Source organism: Dasypus novemcinctus, chromosome 27 (genome assembly GCF_030445035.2).
Source record: "Dasypus novemcinctus isolate mDasNov1 chromosome 27, mDasNov1.1.hap2, whole genome shotgun sequence".
In the NCBI taxonomy this organism is placed as follows: domain Eukaryota; kingdom Metazoa; phylum Chordata; class Mammalia; order Cingulata; family Dasypodidae; genus Dasypus; species Dasypus novemcinctus.
In genome coordinates this window covers 654,378-671,545 of record NC_080699.1, presented here as the reverse complement: position 1 = coordinate 671,545, position 17,168 = coordinate 654,378, and the positions used below count along the sequence as shown (strand labels likewise).

Genomic DNA, 17,168 nt, shown 5'->3' with positions numbered 1-17,168 from the left:
CTCCTGAGAGCCTCCATGTTGCTCAAATGTGGCCAGTCTCAAAGCCAAACTCAGCATGTAAATGTGTTGCCTTCCCCCTAGTGTGGGACATGACTCCCAGGCATGAGCCTCCCTGGCACTGAGGGCTTACTACCAAGTACCAGCTGATGATGTAAATAGAAAATGACCTTGAATAAAAGGGTCAACTCGGACCAGCAGAATATCTCAATCTACATATAATACCAGGGGTTAAAAATGCTTTTTGACCTGAACAAAAGGGGGAAATGGAAAGGAGAAATGAGTTTATATGGCTATGAGTCTCCAAAAGAGCCGGGAGGCACACCTCAGCAGAGTTCCAGAGACAGATAAAGTAGATACAACCCCAGGTATTGGTTCTTCTGAGGGCTACAGAGACCCACAGGTTCTGTGGTCATGGCAGATGGAGTTCAGTGCCATGTCAGTTGGCCCTACTTTGGAGTTTGTGTTTCTGTGTGATGGAGCTGGACTCAGATGTGATCTTTGTTCACAAGCCTCTCCTGTTACTTTTACCAGAACTGTAGTTGGTGCTGGGGTTTGATATATACCCAGGGGACCGGAATCTCTGAACTGACCATGTGATAGCCAGGCCCTGAGCCTCAACAGACTTCAGCTCCTACACTCTGGTTTATTGGAATTACCCCACTCAGCTAACATGGAGGTGAAGAAGGTCAACCACCACACCAGGGAGCCAAGAGTGCCTACAACTGAAAGCAGGAGGATTGCATCCAGCATCCATGTGGAATCTAATCCCCCTCTTTATACAGATGTGGAGTGGACACAACCATTCCAAGGTCCACAGGATGGAGGAATAGAGTATGGATTAGAGTGGACTTACTGATAATCTATTCATGAACTATTGTGATTAGTAATCGAAGAAAATGTGGCATTTGTGTGGAGAAAGTGGCCATGGTGGCTGCTGGGGGTAGGGAACGGGAGGAAGAGATGAGATGTGGAGGTGTTTTCGGGACTTGGAGTTGTCCTGGGTGGCTGCAGGGACAGTTACCAGACATTGTATGTCCTCCCATGGCCCACTGGGTGGAACGTGGTAGTGTGTGGACTATGACATGGACCACTGACCATGAGGTGCAGCAGTGCTCTGAGATGTACTCACCAAATGCAATGAATGTCTCATGATGATGGAGGAGATTGTTGTTATGGGGGGGAGGAGTGGGGTGAGGGGAGTGGGGGGTATATAGGGACCTCATATTTTTTGAATGTAATATTTAAAAAAAATTATTAAGACATAAAGCCTTAAAACATTACATTTTTTTATCTTCACTATTTTCAATGAAAAGGAAATTAAGGTGAAATCATTTTTATCTTCCCTCCCTTTCTCCTCCTTCTTCTTTCCATACTTCCTTCACTAACAAAAAATTCTAAAACAAAAAGTCTGGTTTTATAAACTCACAAGGTCTCTAACTTAAACAAAATTGATTGGGAAAAAAAAAGGCCTGAATGCCCTGGCCCTGTATAGTAGTCTATCTCTAATGTCTTTTTCTTTTAAAGATTTTATTTATTTCTCCCCACCCCCTTGTTGTTTTTCACTTGCTGTGTCTGTTCGTCTTCCTTGTTTCTTCAGAAGGCACCGGGAGTCAAACGTAGGACCTCTAATGTGGGAGGGAGGTCCTAATTGCTTGAGCCACCTCTGCTCCCTGCTTTGTTGACTCTCATCTTTTTCCTCCCTGCATCTCTTGTGGCGTCAGCTTGCTGTCTTCTGTAGGAGGCACTGGGAACCTCTGCTCCCTGCTTTGTTGAGTCTGTCATCATGTTTTTTCTTCCTGTGTCTCTTGTGTCAGCTTGCTGCGCCTGCCCGTTGCACCTGTCATGCTTGCTGTCATTTTTAGGAGGCACTGGGATCTGAACCAGAAACCTCCCATGTGGAAGGCAGAAGCCCAGTCATCTGAGTCAAATCTGCTTCCCTCCCTAATGTCTTTTAAACTGATTTAGCCAATAAGATTATAATTTTCATAACGACTACTTCTTTCCCCAAAAACACAGCCATCTTAATAGCAAAGTCTAAGTATTAATTTTGGATTCTGGCAATGAAAATAATAAACAGTTTCTGAGGTTTACAATCACATCTATCTTGCTCTGAAAAATTATCTCACAATGTGATTTATAGTATTGTCATTTAAATTTTAAGGTAAGGTACTGATAGTAAAATGATTTTATTCAGAGCATCTTTGACGGTAGAATTCTCAAAGTGTATATATATATCGTATAAATTTTTTTTTTGAGGTACCGGAGCTGGAGATTGAACCCTGGACCTCATATGTGGGAAGCTGGTGCTCAACTGCTTGAACCACAACTGCTCCCTCAAAGTATATCTTTTTCAAATCTTAAAACTATAAGTACAGTACATACGCATGAGCCCCACACCCACACACACACACACACACAAGCACATGCATGCCCTTACCATAATGTGAGTCTTCACTTTTCCCTTCTGAATTATGAAAGTACCTCCCATCCCAACAGGCTTATCTCCAAAATGTTTTTCAAGAGTCTCTCTCATACAAGTCACTAAGTTAAGTTTTCCAGTTCTTCTTTTGACCTTCACTTCAATGATCTACAGAGAACATGAAAACACACACCACTGTTCTAAGTTATAACATTTTATGTAAATAACTACCAAAATGAAATACTATATAATTTAATTCTATGATGCTAATATTCTCTTTTTTATTTAGAACACCCAGATTTGAGTTGAGGTGTCTTAATACTCAATGAGAGACAATCATATATATATGTTATATATTCCTGTCTACATATAATAACATGACTTCAAAAAAAAAAAAAGAAAGAAAAAAAAAAAGAAATCATATATATATGTTATATATAATCTACTCCAGTGAGAATATTCATGTTTTTCTGGAATGAGGAAGAGTTATGGCTAAAAGCTGCATTTAAGTCAGGAGACTCTCATCAGCTGTGTCAAGGTGTAAACAGTGTGAGAATCCCCTGGTAATGGGAGGAGGATGACATTTTCTCAATTCCCACAAAATTCCAGACCTATGTTATCTCCATTTTAGTAGATGTTTAGACATCACTACCTCAATTCTCAGAGTAGCAGAAGTGGCTATCTTTATTTATTAAGAAATTTAAGAGTCCTTACAACTGCTGACCCTGCAGTTATCTTTTTGTAAACTAGCAGGAAGGAAATATGAAGAGAGGCTCTAATTCTCCTTCCCTTCTCCTCGCTGTTAACTTTTTGTTACTGCCATTTCTGCCTAGCCCAATCAGTGTCTGGAAAGTAAGGGATGAGTAAATTATCTATTTGCTACCTATAGGTAGGCCTTACCTACTTATTTTAGCAGCATGATTGGTTTAAGGGACTCATTGTAGTAGTTAGGTATTGTTTATGAATTCCAAAATTAGATATTAGATTGTGCTTGTAAACTGGTCTGTTCCTGTGAGCATATTAGATTGTATTAGATTCAAAGGTTTCACTTTTACTTGATTAAATTATGATTAAGGCTTGATTGGGCGACATCAGTAAGATGCTGAGTCCCCACCTCTTTGGCTGGTGAGGACTCAGAGAAAACGACATAGCAGAGGAGAGAGTTAGAGTTTTTGATGCTGGAGCCCCAGGAAATAAACACACAAAGAAGCAGATATGTGAGGAAAGAGAGAAGGCTCCATTAGACATTGCAGAGGCCCTGGGAAGAAAGATGAGCTGTTTAACTGACAGTTTACAGCTGGCTTTATGGTTAGAGCAGAGCACCTGAGCCTGGAGAGAAATGAGACCAAGAGAGAGAGACAAGCCTTATGACCGACAGCTGAGAAAGGAAGGAGTTGGGACCACGGAGCCTTAGGGGAAGAGGAAGGCTAAACCCTCGCAGAGAAGACAGCATCTTGCTCCAGCATGTGGCAACAGTCTTTGGTGAGGAAAGTAACTTACACTTTATGGCCTTGTGATTGGAAGCTTCTACCCCCAATAAATACCCTTTATAAAACCCAACAGATTTCTGGTACTTTGCATCGGCACCCCTTTGGTTGACTAACACGGTCCAAATTAATATCCCGTTAGCTTTTTGTACCTTAAAAAATAAGGTCTCGCTTACTAAGTATTAGTTTTTTTTGAGGTACCAGGGCCAGGGATTGAACCTGGGACCTCATAAGAAGTCAGAGCTCAACCACTGAGCCACATTGGCTCCCCTGAGCTGGTTTTTTTCATTTGTTTGCTTGTTGTTTGTCTTTATTTTTCAGGAGGCACCAGGAACCAAAGCCAGGACTGCTCAAAGTATTATTTATTCTTAACTTTATTTTTAAATAAGTCTTTCACTCTGAGTATAGTACTGTCTGAATCTTTCACAGTGGGGTTATTTATGGAACTTTGCCTTAGGTAACTTCTGATTTAAGAAAAGCATATTTGGGACAAAAAAAAATCAAATTTTTAGCTATTTTAAAGAATAGTTAAGAGAATACAATGTTTTTATGGACAATCACCTTGCCAGGTTGGCCCTCACTGGCAAAAAGATTAGCCAATAATGCACACCCGAAATCGTGATACTTCTCACTGTATTTCTCCAACAGGCACCCTCCATCTGCAGGGTTAACATGGGCAAAGTAACTTCCATTCACAGGAGGTTTGTGTTCACTTTCTGTCTGAATAATTGGCATAAACTGAAAAGAAAAATAATTAGTCAATCCTAGTATCTCTATGCAAAGGGAGTATATTGAATAATGTAACAAAATTATTTTATCACAGACTTTAAGACATTTTATTTTAAAACCCAGTAAGAAAATATGAAACAAAATAATTAAACTTAGATACAAAATATTAAAGTAGATTTATAAATATCAAAATTGGGAAAACCTTTACACAATTTATTGTATTTCTGTAACTTTTGTAACATTTCCTTTAAAATGTCTAATTTTAAGTTTTAAACTTTTTTCTATCTTGACAAATTATATTAATTAGGCAAATTATATTAATGTTTTGCAAAACACATGGTATGATCATTGACTAATGGTCACATCTAACTAGATTGTGAGTGAATGGGTAGACTGATTGTGGTCACCCACTCTTGCATTCACGGCATGCCACAAAACACTGATGTGATAGTTTTAAGTTGGAAATATACTGACTTACACAGGAATAGACATTACATTTGGTAAATAATCATCATATGACTCTGGTACATCCCTATTATTTGATCTGAAAGAGAGACTTGACTGATGATTAAATATCCCATTTTTCTATGATCAAAAGCTGCCATTATACCAAAAACAAAGAATCACAGAGGAGCTAGGAATCCTCTGATATAAGGATAAGAATCTTGGACAATCCTGGATCTTCAGGAGACTAAAATGGGAACTTGGACTTATCTAAAGCTGAACCTATACCCTAAGAGAAAATGAAACTAGAGGCTAGTCCTCCATTACCAACTGGAGCATGTGATAAAGCTCCAAATCTGTATCAAACAGTATCAAATCTGTGGAGAGATATGACATCAATTACCTACAATTCACCCAGAAGGCAGGCCTTTTTGATAGTAAAAGGAAAAAGGAAAATCAAATGACAAATGAATAAAATAACAATAATTTATATTCTGTATATGCTGACCTCAGTATTGAACCCAAGAGTCTGAAATGGGCCTGCCCCGGCTCCAAGAATAAAAGCTCCAGGCAGCTTGATTTCTTTGGCAATCTTATTCAGATCATAAACCTATACAAGAAGAAAAAGTATGAGTTGAATCACAACTATACTAATTCCCTGGTTTACTTTCTTGCCACATTGATCAAAGGATCTTCTAATAATAAAAAGATGAATTAACCTGTATACCATCTTCATGTGATATGAAAAGCAAAAGTAGGGAAGTGGAGTTGGCCGAGTGGATAGGGCGTCCGTCTACCACATGGGAGGTCCGCGGTTCAAACCCTGGGCCTCCCTGACCCATGTGGAGCTGGCCCATGAGCAGTGCTGATGCACACAAGGAGTGCCATGCCACGCAGGGGTGTCCCCGCATAGGGGAGCCCCACGTGCAAGGAGTGCACCCCGTGAGGAGAGCCGCCCAGCGTGAAAGAAAGTGCAGCTTGCCCAGGAATGGCGCTGCACACACGGAGAGTTGACGCAGCAAGATGACACAACAACAACAAAAAAGAAACACAGATTCCTGTGCCGCTGACAACAACAGAAGTGAACAAAAAAAGAACTCGCAGCAAATGGACACAGAGAACAGACAACTGGGGTGGGGGGCGGGGAAAGGGAGAGAAATAATAAAATAAATCTTAAAAAAAAATTAAAAAGAAAAGCAAAAGTATAACACTTACTTTTTCTTTGTTTACAAGAGGTAGTAAGTAAGGCACACCTCCTACTTCTACAATTCGAGTTTTCCCACAGATGCCTGAAAGAACACAAACCATCTTAAAAATAGGCAATACATCTAATTTAAGTATAAAATGCCATAAGACACTAATTTAACTTATTTAGAGTATACAATTTCTCCTTTCTCATGAGGAATTTTACAAATAGTATAGGTTGGAAGATGTAAGTAGCTAGGAGCCTTGTCCTATTCTAAATACCTGTGTCTCCAATATTTTCTCAACCAAACATGGCCTGATGTAGATGTAGTTGGTGGCATAAAGCCAAAAGAAAGGTGATGAGAGGGCAAAGAATTAGGGCAAAGTTTGGGTTGGATGAGGTGTTTAGAATTGGTCTGTAATGACTTAATTCTTTAAAAATCTGTTTCGCTTTTATTTTTTATTTTTTGCTAAAATTGTTTTTAAATTTAAAATATTTTGACCTGGTAGAATACAAATTCTTTTAGAAGTCCATCCTGAGAAATTCTCTTGCCAAAGTTGTTTATTCCCAAGATTTATAAAATGACAGTAATTAGAGATAACTTCAGGTACTAGGAACTTTCTATTTACATTTTAACATCACAGGTACAGCTAGACATGTTAGAAGGCATAGTTTTTCCTTTTTTAATGCAGACTAGAAAGTAATTACCTTTTCTTTGAGAAAAAGTAGTCTTGTCAATTTCATATAGTATTAGTCAGTCAAAGGGGTGCTGATGCAAACTACCAGAAATATGTTGGGTTTTATAAAGGGCATTTATTGGGGTTAGAGGCTTCCAGTCACAAGGCTATAAAGTGTAAGTTACTTTCCTCACCAAAAGCCTTTTGTTAGAGCAAGATGGCAAAATGGCTGCTAGTCTCTACAAAGAGTTCAGCCTTCCTCTTCCTTCTAAATGTCTCTCTCCCTGGAGCTCGTTTCTTCGCGTGCTCAGCTGCAGACTCTCAGGCTCTCTCTTCCTGGGGCCTCTGCCGTGTCTGTGGAGCCATCTCTATTCTTCTGTGTTCCTCCTGTGTGTTTACTTCCCAGGGCTCCAGCATCAAAGCTCTAGCTCTCTCCTCTGCCATGTCATTTTCTCTGTGAGTCCCCACCCATCAAGGGGACTCAACAACCTAGTGATGTGGCCAAATCAAAGCCTTAATTATAATTTAATCAAGTAAAAGTGAAACCTCTGAATCTAATACAATTTAACCAGTTTACAAACATAATCCAGTATCTATTTTTGGAATTCATAAACAATACCAAAGTGCTACACATCCTATTCCCCTATATTATATGTTAAGTAGATATAAATGCTCTATTTCTTTAGCTATGCAAAGAGCAATGTACAAAATTCTTATAGGTCCCATATGTAATTGGTCATTTTGGAAATGTTTTCTACGGGATCAGCAGAGACTACTCATGGGTAAGATTCCTTCTCGTAAGTGATAGTAACACTGAAGGAAGGTTCAGAGAAACCATTAGGAGGTTACTGCAGTAGTCCAAGCAAAGCAGAATAAGCTAATAATGGTGACTGCAGAGGTGAAGAGGAAATTAAGGAAAAGAAGAAATACAGGAGACTAAGCAATTATGGCAAAGTAATGAGTTAAATTCTACACACATTTAAACCTGAAGTTTTCCTTAGCTCATCTAGGTGGTGTCCTATAGGCTATACACACTATATGTAGATCAGCTAGAAACTGATCTACAGCTAAGAAAGAGACATCTAGGTAGGATGTACAGGTTTTGAAGTTGTTGTATCTGGATAGTAATTAAAACTATAAGAGTAGATGGAAAAGCACAGAAATAAACAGAACAAAAAGAGGCTGAGGAAAGAATTCTGGAGAACATTAATACTGAAGAGTCTGGCAGAAAAATAAATAAAGGAGCCAGGAAAAGTGCCAAAGAACACCATAAAAAGATTTTAAAAAGGCACTAAGAGAGGAGATGCAAAAGAACCTAGGGGAGAGAGAATGTCAAGAGGCAGTAACAGCCAAAGGGCATTAAACATGTAGACAGACCAAATACAACAACTAAATAGATCAAGGTTACTGGTAACCTTAGCAAGAACAGTTCATGGGGAAGTCTGTGTAGGATCATACACACACAAACACGTTCATACATATCTGGCTTCCTTAGTTTTCAACTTAAAGACTCACAAATTATTGACCCTTCTCAAAGGATAACCCTCTAGATTAAAGAATTAAGAGTAACCATTTTCCTTCTTCCTTGTACTCTATTTATTTTGCAGGACACCTATTATTCTTATATTTGGAAGAAATATGACTATAAAGTATCATGCTAAATGCTTTCAAGGTGCAAAGAAAAATGTCATCTGGTATACACGACATATAGAATTTACAGGTTTATGTAAAATCAACAGAATATTTAACCTGGAAGGACCAAAAAAGAAACAACTTCCAAATCCCATCATTTTACAAACTGGGGACACTGAAGCCCAATTAAATTGAAAGACTTACCCAAGATAATGAAATCGGTATGTGGCAGAGACAGAGTTAGAGCCCAGGACTTCTATGGTAAATTACATTTCAACAAAGATGTCAATTACTTAATAAAAGAATACTGTGAGAGCTTATCTCCAAATTCCTCATCACAGCAGGGTATAATGGGAGAAGCTTGGACTTCGGAAGCAGACAGGCCTCCCTTTGATTCCTGATTATGAAGGTCAACTTCAGCTTACTTAACCTCTCAGTTTTACTTTTCTGATCTGTAAGCTGGGGATAGGAATCACCTTGCAGTAGTATTATAATAATTAACTTAAATATCAAATATGGTTGTCTCACACAGGGACAAATTATATTTACTCAACTAATATAAATTTCTCTTCTCTCACGTCACACATTGGTTGGATGATCACTTGGCAAATTTGTTGAAGGGATGTATGTAGTAAGTAGATGTTTGGAAAATAAGTCTTTCATGATTAATGTAAATTAACATGGTATACAAATTAACAAATCAAAGGGAAAAAAATAGGATCATCTCAATAGATGCAGAAAAGGCATTAAACAAAATCCAGAATCCTTTCTTGATAAAAATTCCTCAAGATATAGGTATAGAGGCGGCGGACTTGGCCCAGTGGTTAGGGCGTCCGTCTACCACATGGGAGGTCCTTGGTTCAAACACCGGGCCTCCTTGACCCGTGTGGAGCTGGCCGTGCGCAGTGCTGATGCGCGCAAGGAGTGCCCCCGCACAGGGGAGCCCCACGCGCAAGGAGTGCGCCCTGTAAGAAGAGCCGCCCAGCGCGAAAGAAAGTGCAGCCTGCCTAGGAATGGCGCTGCACACATGGAGAGCTGACATAGCAAGATGACGCAACAAAAAGAAACACAGATTACCGTGCCGCTGACAACAACAGAAGCGGACAAAGAAGACGCAGCAAATAGACACAGAGAACAGACAACCGGGGTAGGGGGGGAAGGGGAGAGAAATAAGTAAGTAAATAAATAAATAAATCTTCAAAAAAAAAAGATAGGTATAGAAGGGAAGTTCCTCAACATAATAAAGGGTAGATATGAAAAACCCATAGCTAACATAATAACAGGGAGAGGTTGAAAGCTTTCCCTGTAAGATCAGGAAAAAGGTAAGGATGACCACTGTCATCACTGTTATTCTGCACCATACTAGAAGTTCTAGCTAGAGCAATTAGGCAAGAAAAGGAAATAAAAGGCATCCAAATTGGAAAGAGGAAGTAAAACTCTCACTAATTGTGGATGACATGAATGATCCTACATTCAGAAAATCCTGAAAGGTCTACAATAAAGCTCCTTGAACTAATAAATGAGTTCAGCAAAGGTGGCAGAATACAAGATGAACTGGCAAAAATCAGGAGCCTTTGTATACACTAGTAATGAGCAAACTGAGGAGGAAATCAAGAAAAAAATTCCATTTACATTGGTAACAAAAAGACACAAATATCTAGGAATTAATTTAACCAGGAATGTAAAGGATCTGTATTCAGAAAACTACAAAACACAGCTAAAAGAAATCAAAGACTTAAACAAATGAAAGGATATTCCATGTTCACAGATTAGAAGACTAAACATTGTGAAAATCTCAATTCTACCCAAATTGATTTATAGATTTAATGCAATACCAATCAAAATTCCAACAGGCTACTTTACAGAAATATAAATTTATTTGGAAGTAAAAGGGGTCCCAAATAGCCAAAAACACCCTAAAAAAGAAGAGCAAAGTCAGAGGACTCAGGCTCCCTGACCTTGAAGTGTATTATAAAGGTACTGTGGTCAAATAGCATGGTAGAAGTAGATGTGGCTTAAGCAGCTGAGCACCCACCTCCCACACGGGAGGCCCAGGTTCGGTTTCCAGTGCCTCCTAAATACAACAGACAAACAACAAGCAGACAATGAGCAGACAATGAGCAAAAACAATGAGCAGACAATGAGAAAAAATTAGCAAACGAGAAAAAACAATGAGCAGACAACAAGCAGACAACAAGCAAAAAAAGCAAGACAATGAGCAAAAATAAGCAGGAGTGGATGTGGCAAACAAAACAAAACAAAACAAAAAACAACAACGAGCATACAATGAGCACAAACAACCAGCAAACAAATGAGGGCGCCATCTCATGGGGGGAACAAATAAAATAAAATAATGGCTTGGGCTGGGGGAAGAATACACCAAATGTAAGACAGGGACTATAGTTAGTAGTAATACTTTGAGGATGCTCTTTTATAATTTGTTACAAATGTTACATACAATGCAAAGTATTTGTGGTGGGGTGATGTATGAGAGCCCTGAATATTATTATGTATGCTTTGTTTTTTAAGTTTACAACTTTCACTATACACTATTGTGTATGTATGTTCATGGATGAATGCTATACTTATATAAATGAATTGTTTTTAAAATAAACATATTAAAGTTAATTGCAAATATTGCTTACCTTTTGCAGGAAAGGTAAATGGTTCCTTAGTTAAATCAGGACAATCAACTACAGAGACCTGCACATCAGCGAAGTTATCTTTCAGTCCCTTCTGTAGAACTAATAAAGACAAGAAAAAGAGTTATTGACTATTAAGTACAAAAATTGACCACCATATATAAAATCTTCCCTCAACCTAAACTTGTGTAACAAAAATGTTGAGAGGGGAAATCGTCTTATTAATGAATTCTCAACATTTTTGTTACACAAATTTAGGTTGAGGGAAGATTTTGAGACACTGATGCTCAATTAGACACATAATCGTAAGATACAATATGGACAAAGACACATAAATAACCTAATCTATGGTGATTACAAACCACTGAAAACAAAAAAGTGAAAGGATATATGGTTCCAGAATTTTTATAACAGCCAGAAACTACCTTCCTTTTGAGGACAGAATTCCATAGACCTACTGAAACATGAATATTTAAACTGTTAAAAAGTAACAACTTGAAGCTTACAGACAAAATATTGAGCAGAAGCCAAACACAAAAGTGTACATATCCCATGACTTCGGTTATATATATTTCAAAAACAGACAACTAATTTAAAGTGAGAGAAATCAGAATAGTAGTTAGGTATGATGGTAGTGATCTGAACAGAAAGGTTCATGAAGGAGCCTTCTGAAATGCTGGAAATGTTCTATATCTTGATTTGGATGGTGTTTATGTATGTGTAAATTAAGTTAAAATTCATCCAGCTATACACTTAACATTAGTACACATTATTGCAGATATGTTATAGCTCAACAAAAAGGGTAAAAGAGCAAGCATCAGTGTCTCAAAAAGTTATAAATCTAAGCATAATGTACTTTTAAGGATGAAAGTTCTTCAAAAATTTCTCTGATAGTCCTATCAGCAGTTATGGTTTAGCCTTTCTAAAAACATAAAGTCATCCTAAATCTAGCCATATACACATTTTATCAGATCTTCTGTATATGAGAACAGAAACCAAATTGACTAGAAAATTCCTCTAATGACTACAGATTTATGAATATATAAATTGCTTTATTGTGTAGAAAAATAGCAAAATCTATTTCTTTTATTATCTTTTTAAAAAAAGATACATAGATCACACAAAATGTAATATTAAATCTATTTTTTACTAATTACAAAGGGAACAAATTCTTACTATAAGATTTTCTACAAAAATTAAAAATTGAAAATAAATTTTGACGCAGAACACTTAAGGTTATACTTCTATTTTGTACTGAATATAGCCTGTATAGATAGAAGAAAAACAAACACAGGGAAAAAGGTGGCAGAGAGGCTCTCAAAAAAAAGATTCCTAGCTATTTTGTCTTAGCAAAGGCCAAAGCGTCAATAGAAAAAAATACTCTCAGAAGAATACTAGCAGTGCAGATGATTTACTAGTGCCAGTCAATTAAGGAAAAACCAGGAAGGTTATAAGAAGAAAGCCATAACCAAGTAGAGAATGGTTTTGTTTTTTTTTTCACTTCTACCTCATCAGGAGAACAGATAAACTATGAGGGTAGACACACTCTTGAGAAATGAGTAGATTTTATAGTTAATCAGAATAGAATCCAAAGGCTTTCAAAAAAGAGGTTGGCATTTGGACAGGCTATGCAGTTTTAGATTAAGAGTATTCCTGAGTCTATTTTATGTCCCTATTCGAATATTTTTTTCCTTTTCTTATCTCTCTTCTGTCTAATGTATCCCGTGAAACTGACTTAAATTTTTGATCCAACAAGAAGGTGAACATAAAAATATGCTCAGAGAAATCTAAGCAAGTTCACTGGCAACCTGTCACATCAGGATAAGGAAAACAAAAAAGTACTAGATTGGAAACATGGGTAATGCACAACAGTAGATTATGTGTTTAAGAATACTGTAACTGGTAAAAGGTTAATAAAGCAAAAAGTTATGCAAATCTTTGGGCATCACATATATTTTAACCTTGGATTACTATAGTTATTTTCTTCCTGTAAAACTGGAAATGGTGAGTTTTTAAAAAACCAGTTTGAGATATATCCCCATAACATACAGTCTGTCAAAAGTGTACCATCAGTGGCTTTTAGTGTAATCCCAGAGTTGTGCACTCATCACAGTCTATTTTAGAACATTTTCATTACTCCAAAAAGAAAAACTCCATAGCCCTGAAGAGTCACCTCTCAGTTTTGCTGTCCCCAGCCCTCCCTAACCACTAATCTATTTCTCTTTATAGGTTTATATTTACATTTTATATAAATGAATTCAAATAATATGAAGTACTTTGTGTCTAGCTTCTATCACTTAGCGTAATTTTTAAGATTAATATTATTTTAATTAGAAAAGTTGTGAGCTTACTAAACAATCATGCATAACATCCAGGACTCCCATACATCACCCTACCACCAGCAGCTTGCATTGTTGTAGAACATTTTTTACAAATGATAAAAAACATCATCAAAATATTGTCATACTACCTTCTCCAAGGGAGAGGGATTTTGGATTTTCTCAAGAAAAACACTATAGAACTGATACTGAAAAGGAAAATGAGTTCTGTTTTGCAAATTATACCTTAGAATACATTTAGTTTTTTCATTTTTCCCTTAGAATTTTAAAACCCAGTTCTTGTATTTACCTCTAGCAAGTTCTTCTAGACTTGGTACATGAAAAGAATACTCAACACAAGCCATTTTCTTTCTTCTTTAGATGTAAGGTCATACAAATAAAGTTATTGCAGGCTATTTATCTCAAGAGTTCACAGTGTACAGAGCATGCACAGCTGCTGATCTGGAAAATAACATTAAAGGGTTCAGCTATTAAGAGGGTGCACTGGGCCTGATCAAGATGGCAGAGTGAGGTGCTTCAGGGCTCCATCCCCCACAGAAGCTTTGAACCAGCACCAATAACTGGCAGAAAGATCTTACTCAGGGCTCCGGAAAACAGTTAAAGGGCTGCAGTAACAGGGTGAGCACCAAGTTAAAAAAGGCTTCTTTAAAGCAGGAGGATCTTGTGGCACCCTGGCCAGCCCCTTCCCCACTCCTGACTGGTTCCGTACGGGACTGGCCCACATTCACAGTGCAGATTCCTGGTCCGGGTTCCACAGGCATCAGAGTGGTCCCTGTGTACACAATAGGAGCTCCTACGCCTGGCGCCATCTGCCTAGTGGTGGCCTGAGATCTCGCCCTGAATGAAGAAGGCAGTTCCGAGAGCTCTCCTGCTGAATGCTGTGGAAGAGCAGTCAGGTTGTGCTCCTGGGGGCAAGGGATTGCTGGCACATATATTGCAGTGTCCGGGACCGAAGAAAAACGTTTCCTAGGAAACTGTAACTTTGTAAATGAGAGAATTCCTTCCTAGGGCCACAAGCATATGTTCCAGAGGAAACACACAAGCAGAAATGATCAGCAAGGCCCCTATTCTTCCACCTAGAGCTTCGCTCATACAACTTATTGTATGGATAAATGCTGAAGGAGAGTACTTACTGCACAGGTCAATCTGCAAAGACCGGGAATGAGGTTTTCTTCCTCTTTGTTAGCTCCTGGCATTCAAGGAAAACCACATCATAACCCTAGATGGATACCAGCTTATGGAACAGACACCACAGAGTCTAAATTTCAGTAAAAATACATTAAAATAGCTGTCAGATGTCAACAAAAGGTTGAAAAACATACAAAAAACAGGATGCAATGGTGCATCAAAGGAGAAGATTAAAGCATTAGAAACCATTAATGAGGAGGGCTAGGCCTGGAACATATCAGACAGAGACCATAATAAAAATGGTCCTAAATATGCTCAAAAAGCTAAAGGAAAACAGGGACAAGAAACAAGAAAAACAACAGATGAACAGAAGGAAAATATCACTAGAGAAGGAAATTATGAAAAGAAAACAAACAGCCAAAGATCATGGTTACAGAAATAAAAGTTTTCCTAGATATTCAATTGCAGATTGGAGCTAGAGAAGAAAGAATTAGTAAACCTGAAGAAAAGACAATTTGAATCATTCATTCTGAGGAGCAGAAAGAAGAATAAAAAGAATGAACAGGAAGCGGACCTGGCCCAGTGGTTAGGGTGTCCGTCTACCATACAGGAGGTCCATGGTTCAAACCCTGGGCCTCCTTGACCCGTGCGGAGCTGGCCATGCGCAGTGCTGAGGCGCGCAAGGAGTGCCCTGCCACGCAGGGATGTCCCCTGAGTAGGGAAGCCCCACGCCCAACGAGTGTGCCCCCTAAGGAGAGCCGCCCAGCATGAAAGAAAGTGCAGCCTGCCCCAGAATGGCGCCGCACACACGGAGAGCTGGCACAACAAGATGACGCAACAAAAAGAAACATAGATTCCTGTGCCGCTGACAACAACAGAAGTGGACAAAGAAGAAGACACAGCAAATAGACACAGAGAACGGAAAACTGGGGCCGGGGGGTAGGGGGAAAGGGGAGATAAATAAATAAATAAATAAGTAAGTAAGTAAATAAATCTTAAAAGAGTGAACAGAGCCTCAGGAGCCTGTGGGATGCCATCAAGCATATCAACACATTACACATTGTGGGAATCCCAGAAAAAGAAATTTAGAAAGGAGCAGACAGAATATTCAAGGAAATAATGGCTGAAAACTTCTCAAGTTTAATCAATGACATAAATATACACATTCAAGATTTTCAATGAACTCCAAACAGACTATAAACTCCAATAGACCCACAGTGCAGTATATTATTATAGGATTATCAAATACCAAAGATAATGAGAGAATTCTGAAAGCCACAAGAAAGAAGCAATATGTCACGGTCAATGGAGCCGCCATCAGATTAAGTGCTGATTTCTCATCCGAAACTACGGAGGCAAGAAAACAGTAGATGACATATTTAAAGTGCTGAAAACAAACAAAAAAACTGCCACTCAAGAATTCTATATCCAACAACTGTCTTTCAAAAATGAACAAGAGAGGGAATGGATGTGGCTCAAGCTGTTGAGCTCCCATCTTTCACATGGGTGGTCCCAGGTTTGATTCCTGTGCCTCCTGTAAAAAGAAAAAAAACAAACAACAAGCAAAACAAATGAAAAAACCAACTCAGGAAGCCAATGTGGTTCAGTGATTTAGTGCTGTCTTCCCACACACAAGGTCCTGGGTTCAATCCCTGGCCCCCAGTACCTCAAAAAAAAAGAGTGAGAGGGAAAGTGGATGTGGCTTAAGCAGTTGGTTGCCTACCTCCCATAAGGGAGGTCCTGGGTTTGGTCTCCTAAAGAAAATGAGCAGACAGCGAGCAAAAAACACTAAAAAGCATTGAATTGTACACTTTTTAAAAAAAGTGTGAATTATGTCAATAAAATTATTTTTTTTAAAAAGTGAGAGATTAAGATATTCCCAAATAAACAAAAGTGGAGGGAGTTCATTACCAGTAGACCAGCCCTATAAGCAATCCACAGAAAGTCCTGCAAGTTGAAAGGAGTGTACAATAGACAATAGATCAAAGCTGCATGAAGAAATAAAGATATCTATTCTGTTCTAGCTTTGAAAACTAGCAGCCACAGGAGTGGGGGCAAGCTTCCCCAATTTCCTTATCCTCAGAAAACTGTCATTACTGACCTGTCTGGCAGCTCCTGGAAAAGTCCCATTCACATCACAAGGCTTATTTTTATCTGACTTGACTCATGGCATCCTATAACCAGGACATTTGTCCAAAACAAACAGCAGCAATTGTTTAACACTACATATGTCTGAGGTAGTGAAACCAGTTGGGACAAAGAAGATGCTGCCCCAAAAACATCTCTGAGGATTAGCGGTTTAGAGGAGACTTTGAAAAACTCTCACATATTGCTGAATGTCCAGAAGGTAAACACATATGCAGGGCTGTGTGCAGGAAAGATCAGAAAAGGCCCTAATCTCTCACTTTTGGCTTTCCTTGAGGCCTTGCATGTGGCAGTTTGAGTCTTGTGGACCCCAGAAAATTATGTTCTAAATTGGTCCATT

The 17,168-nt window shown here is 38.5% G+C and overlaps 1 protein-coding gene and 1 long non-coding RNA gene across 7 annotated transcripts in view; one reads left to right on the top strand and one right to left on the bottom strand.

Annotated features, from left to right (window-relative positions):
- The window catches only part of C27H11orf54 (chromosome 27 C11orf54 homolog), a 31,256-nt gene that overhangs the window by 2,707 nt on the left and 11,381 nt on the right, over positions 1–17,168 (bottom strand). For 3 of the 4 annotated variants that reach the window (XM_004475533.4, XM_071212300.1, XM_004475534.5), the window contains exons 2-7: positions 13,845–13,996; positions 11,220–11,318; positions 6,295–6,368; positions 5,588–5,689; positions 4,468–4,644; positions 2,438–2,587 (exon numbers count right to left, since the gene is read on the bottom strand). In XM_004475533.4, the coding sequence (XP_004475590.2) occupies positions 2,438–2,587; positions 4,468–4,644; positions 5,588–5,689; positions 6,295–6,368; positions 11,220–11,318; positions 13,845–13,899 (657 nt within the window). In that variant the 5' untranslated portion in view covers positions 13,900–13,996. The remainder of the gene's footprint in view (positions 1–2,437; positions 2,588–4,467; positions 4,645–5,587; positions 5,690–6,294; positions 6,369–11,219; positions 11,319–13,844; positions 13,997–17,168) is intronic. The other variant, XM_071212301.1, reaches the window with a different exon arrangement.
- LOC131276320 (uncharacterized) overlaps positions 1–17,168 on the top strand; it is a 37,207-nt gene that overhangs the window by 11,004 nt on the left and 9,035 nt on the right. The window lies entirely within an intron of this gene.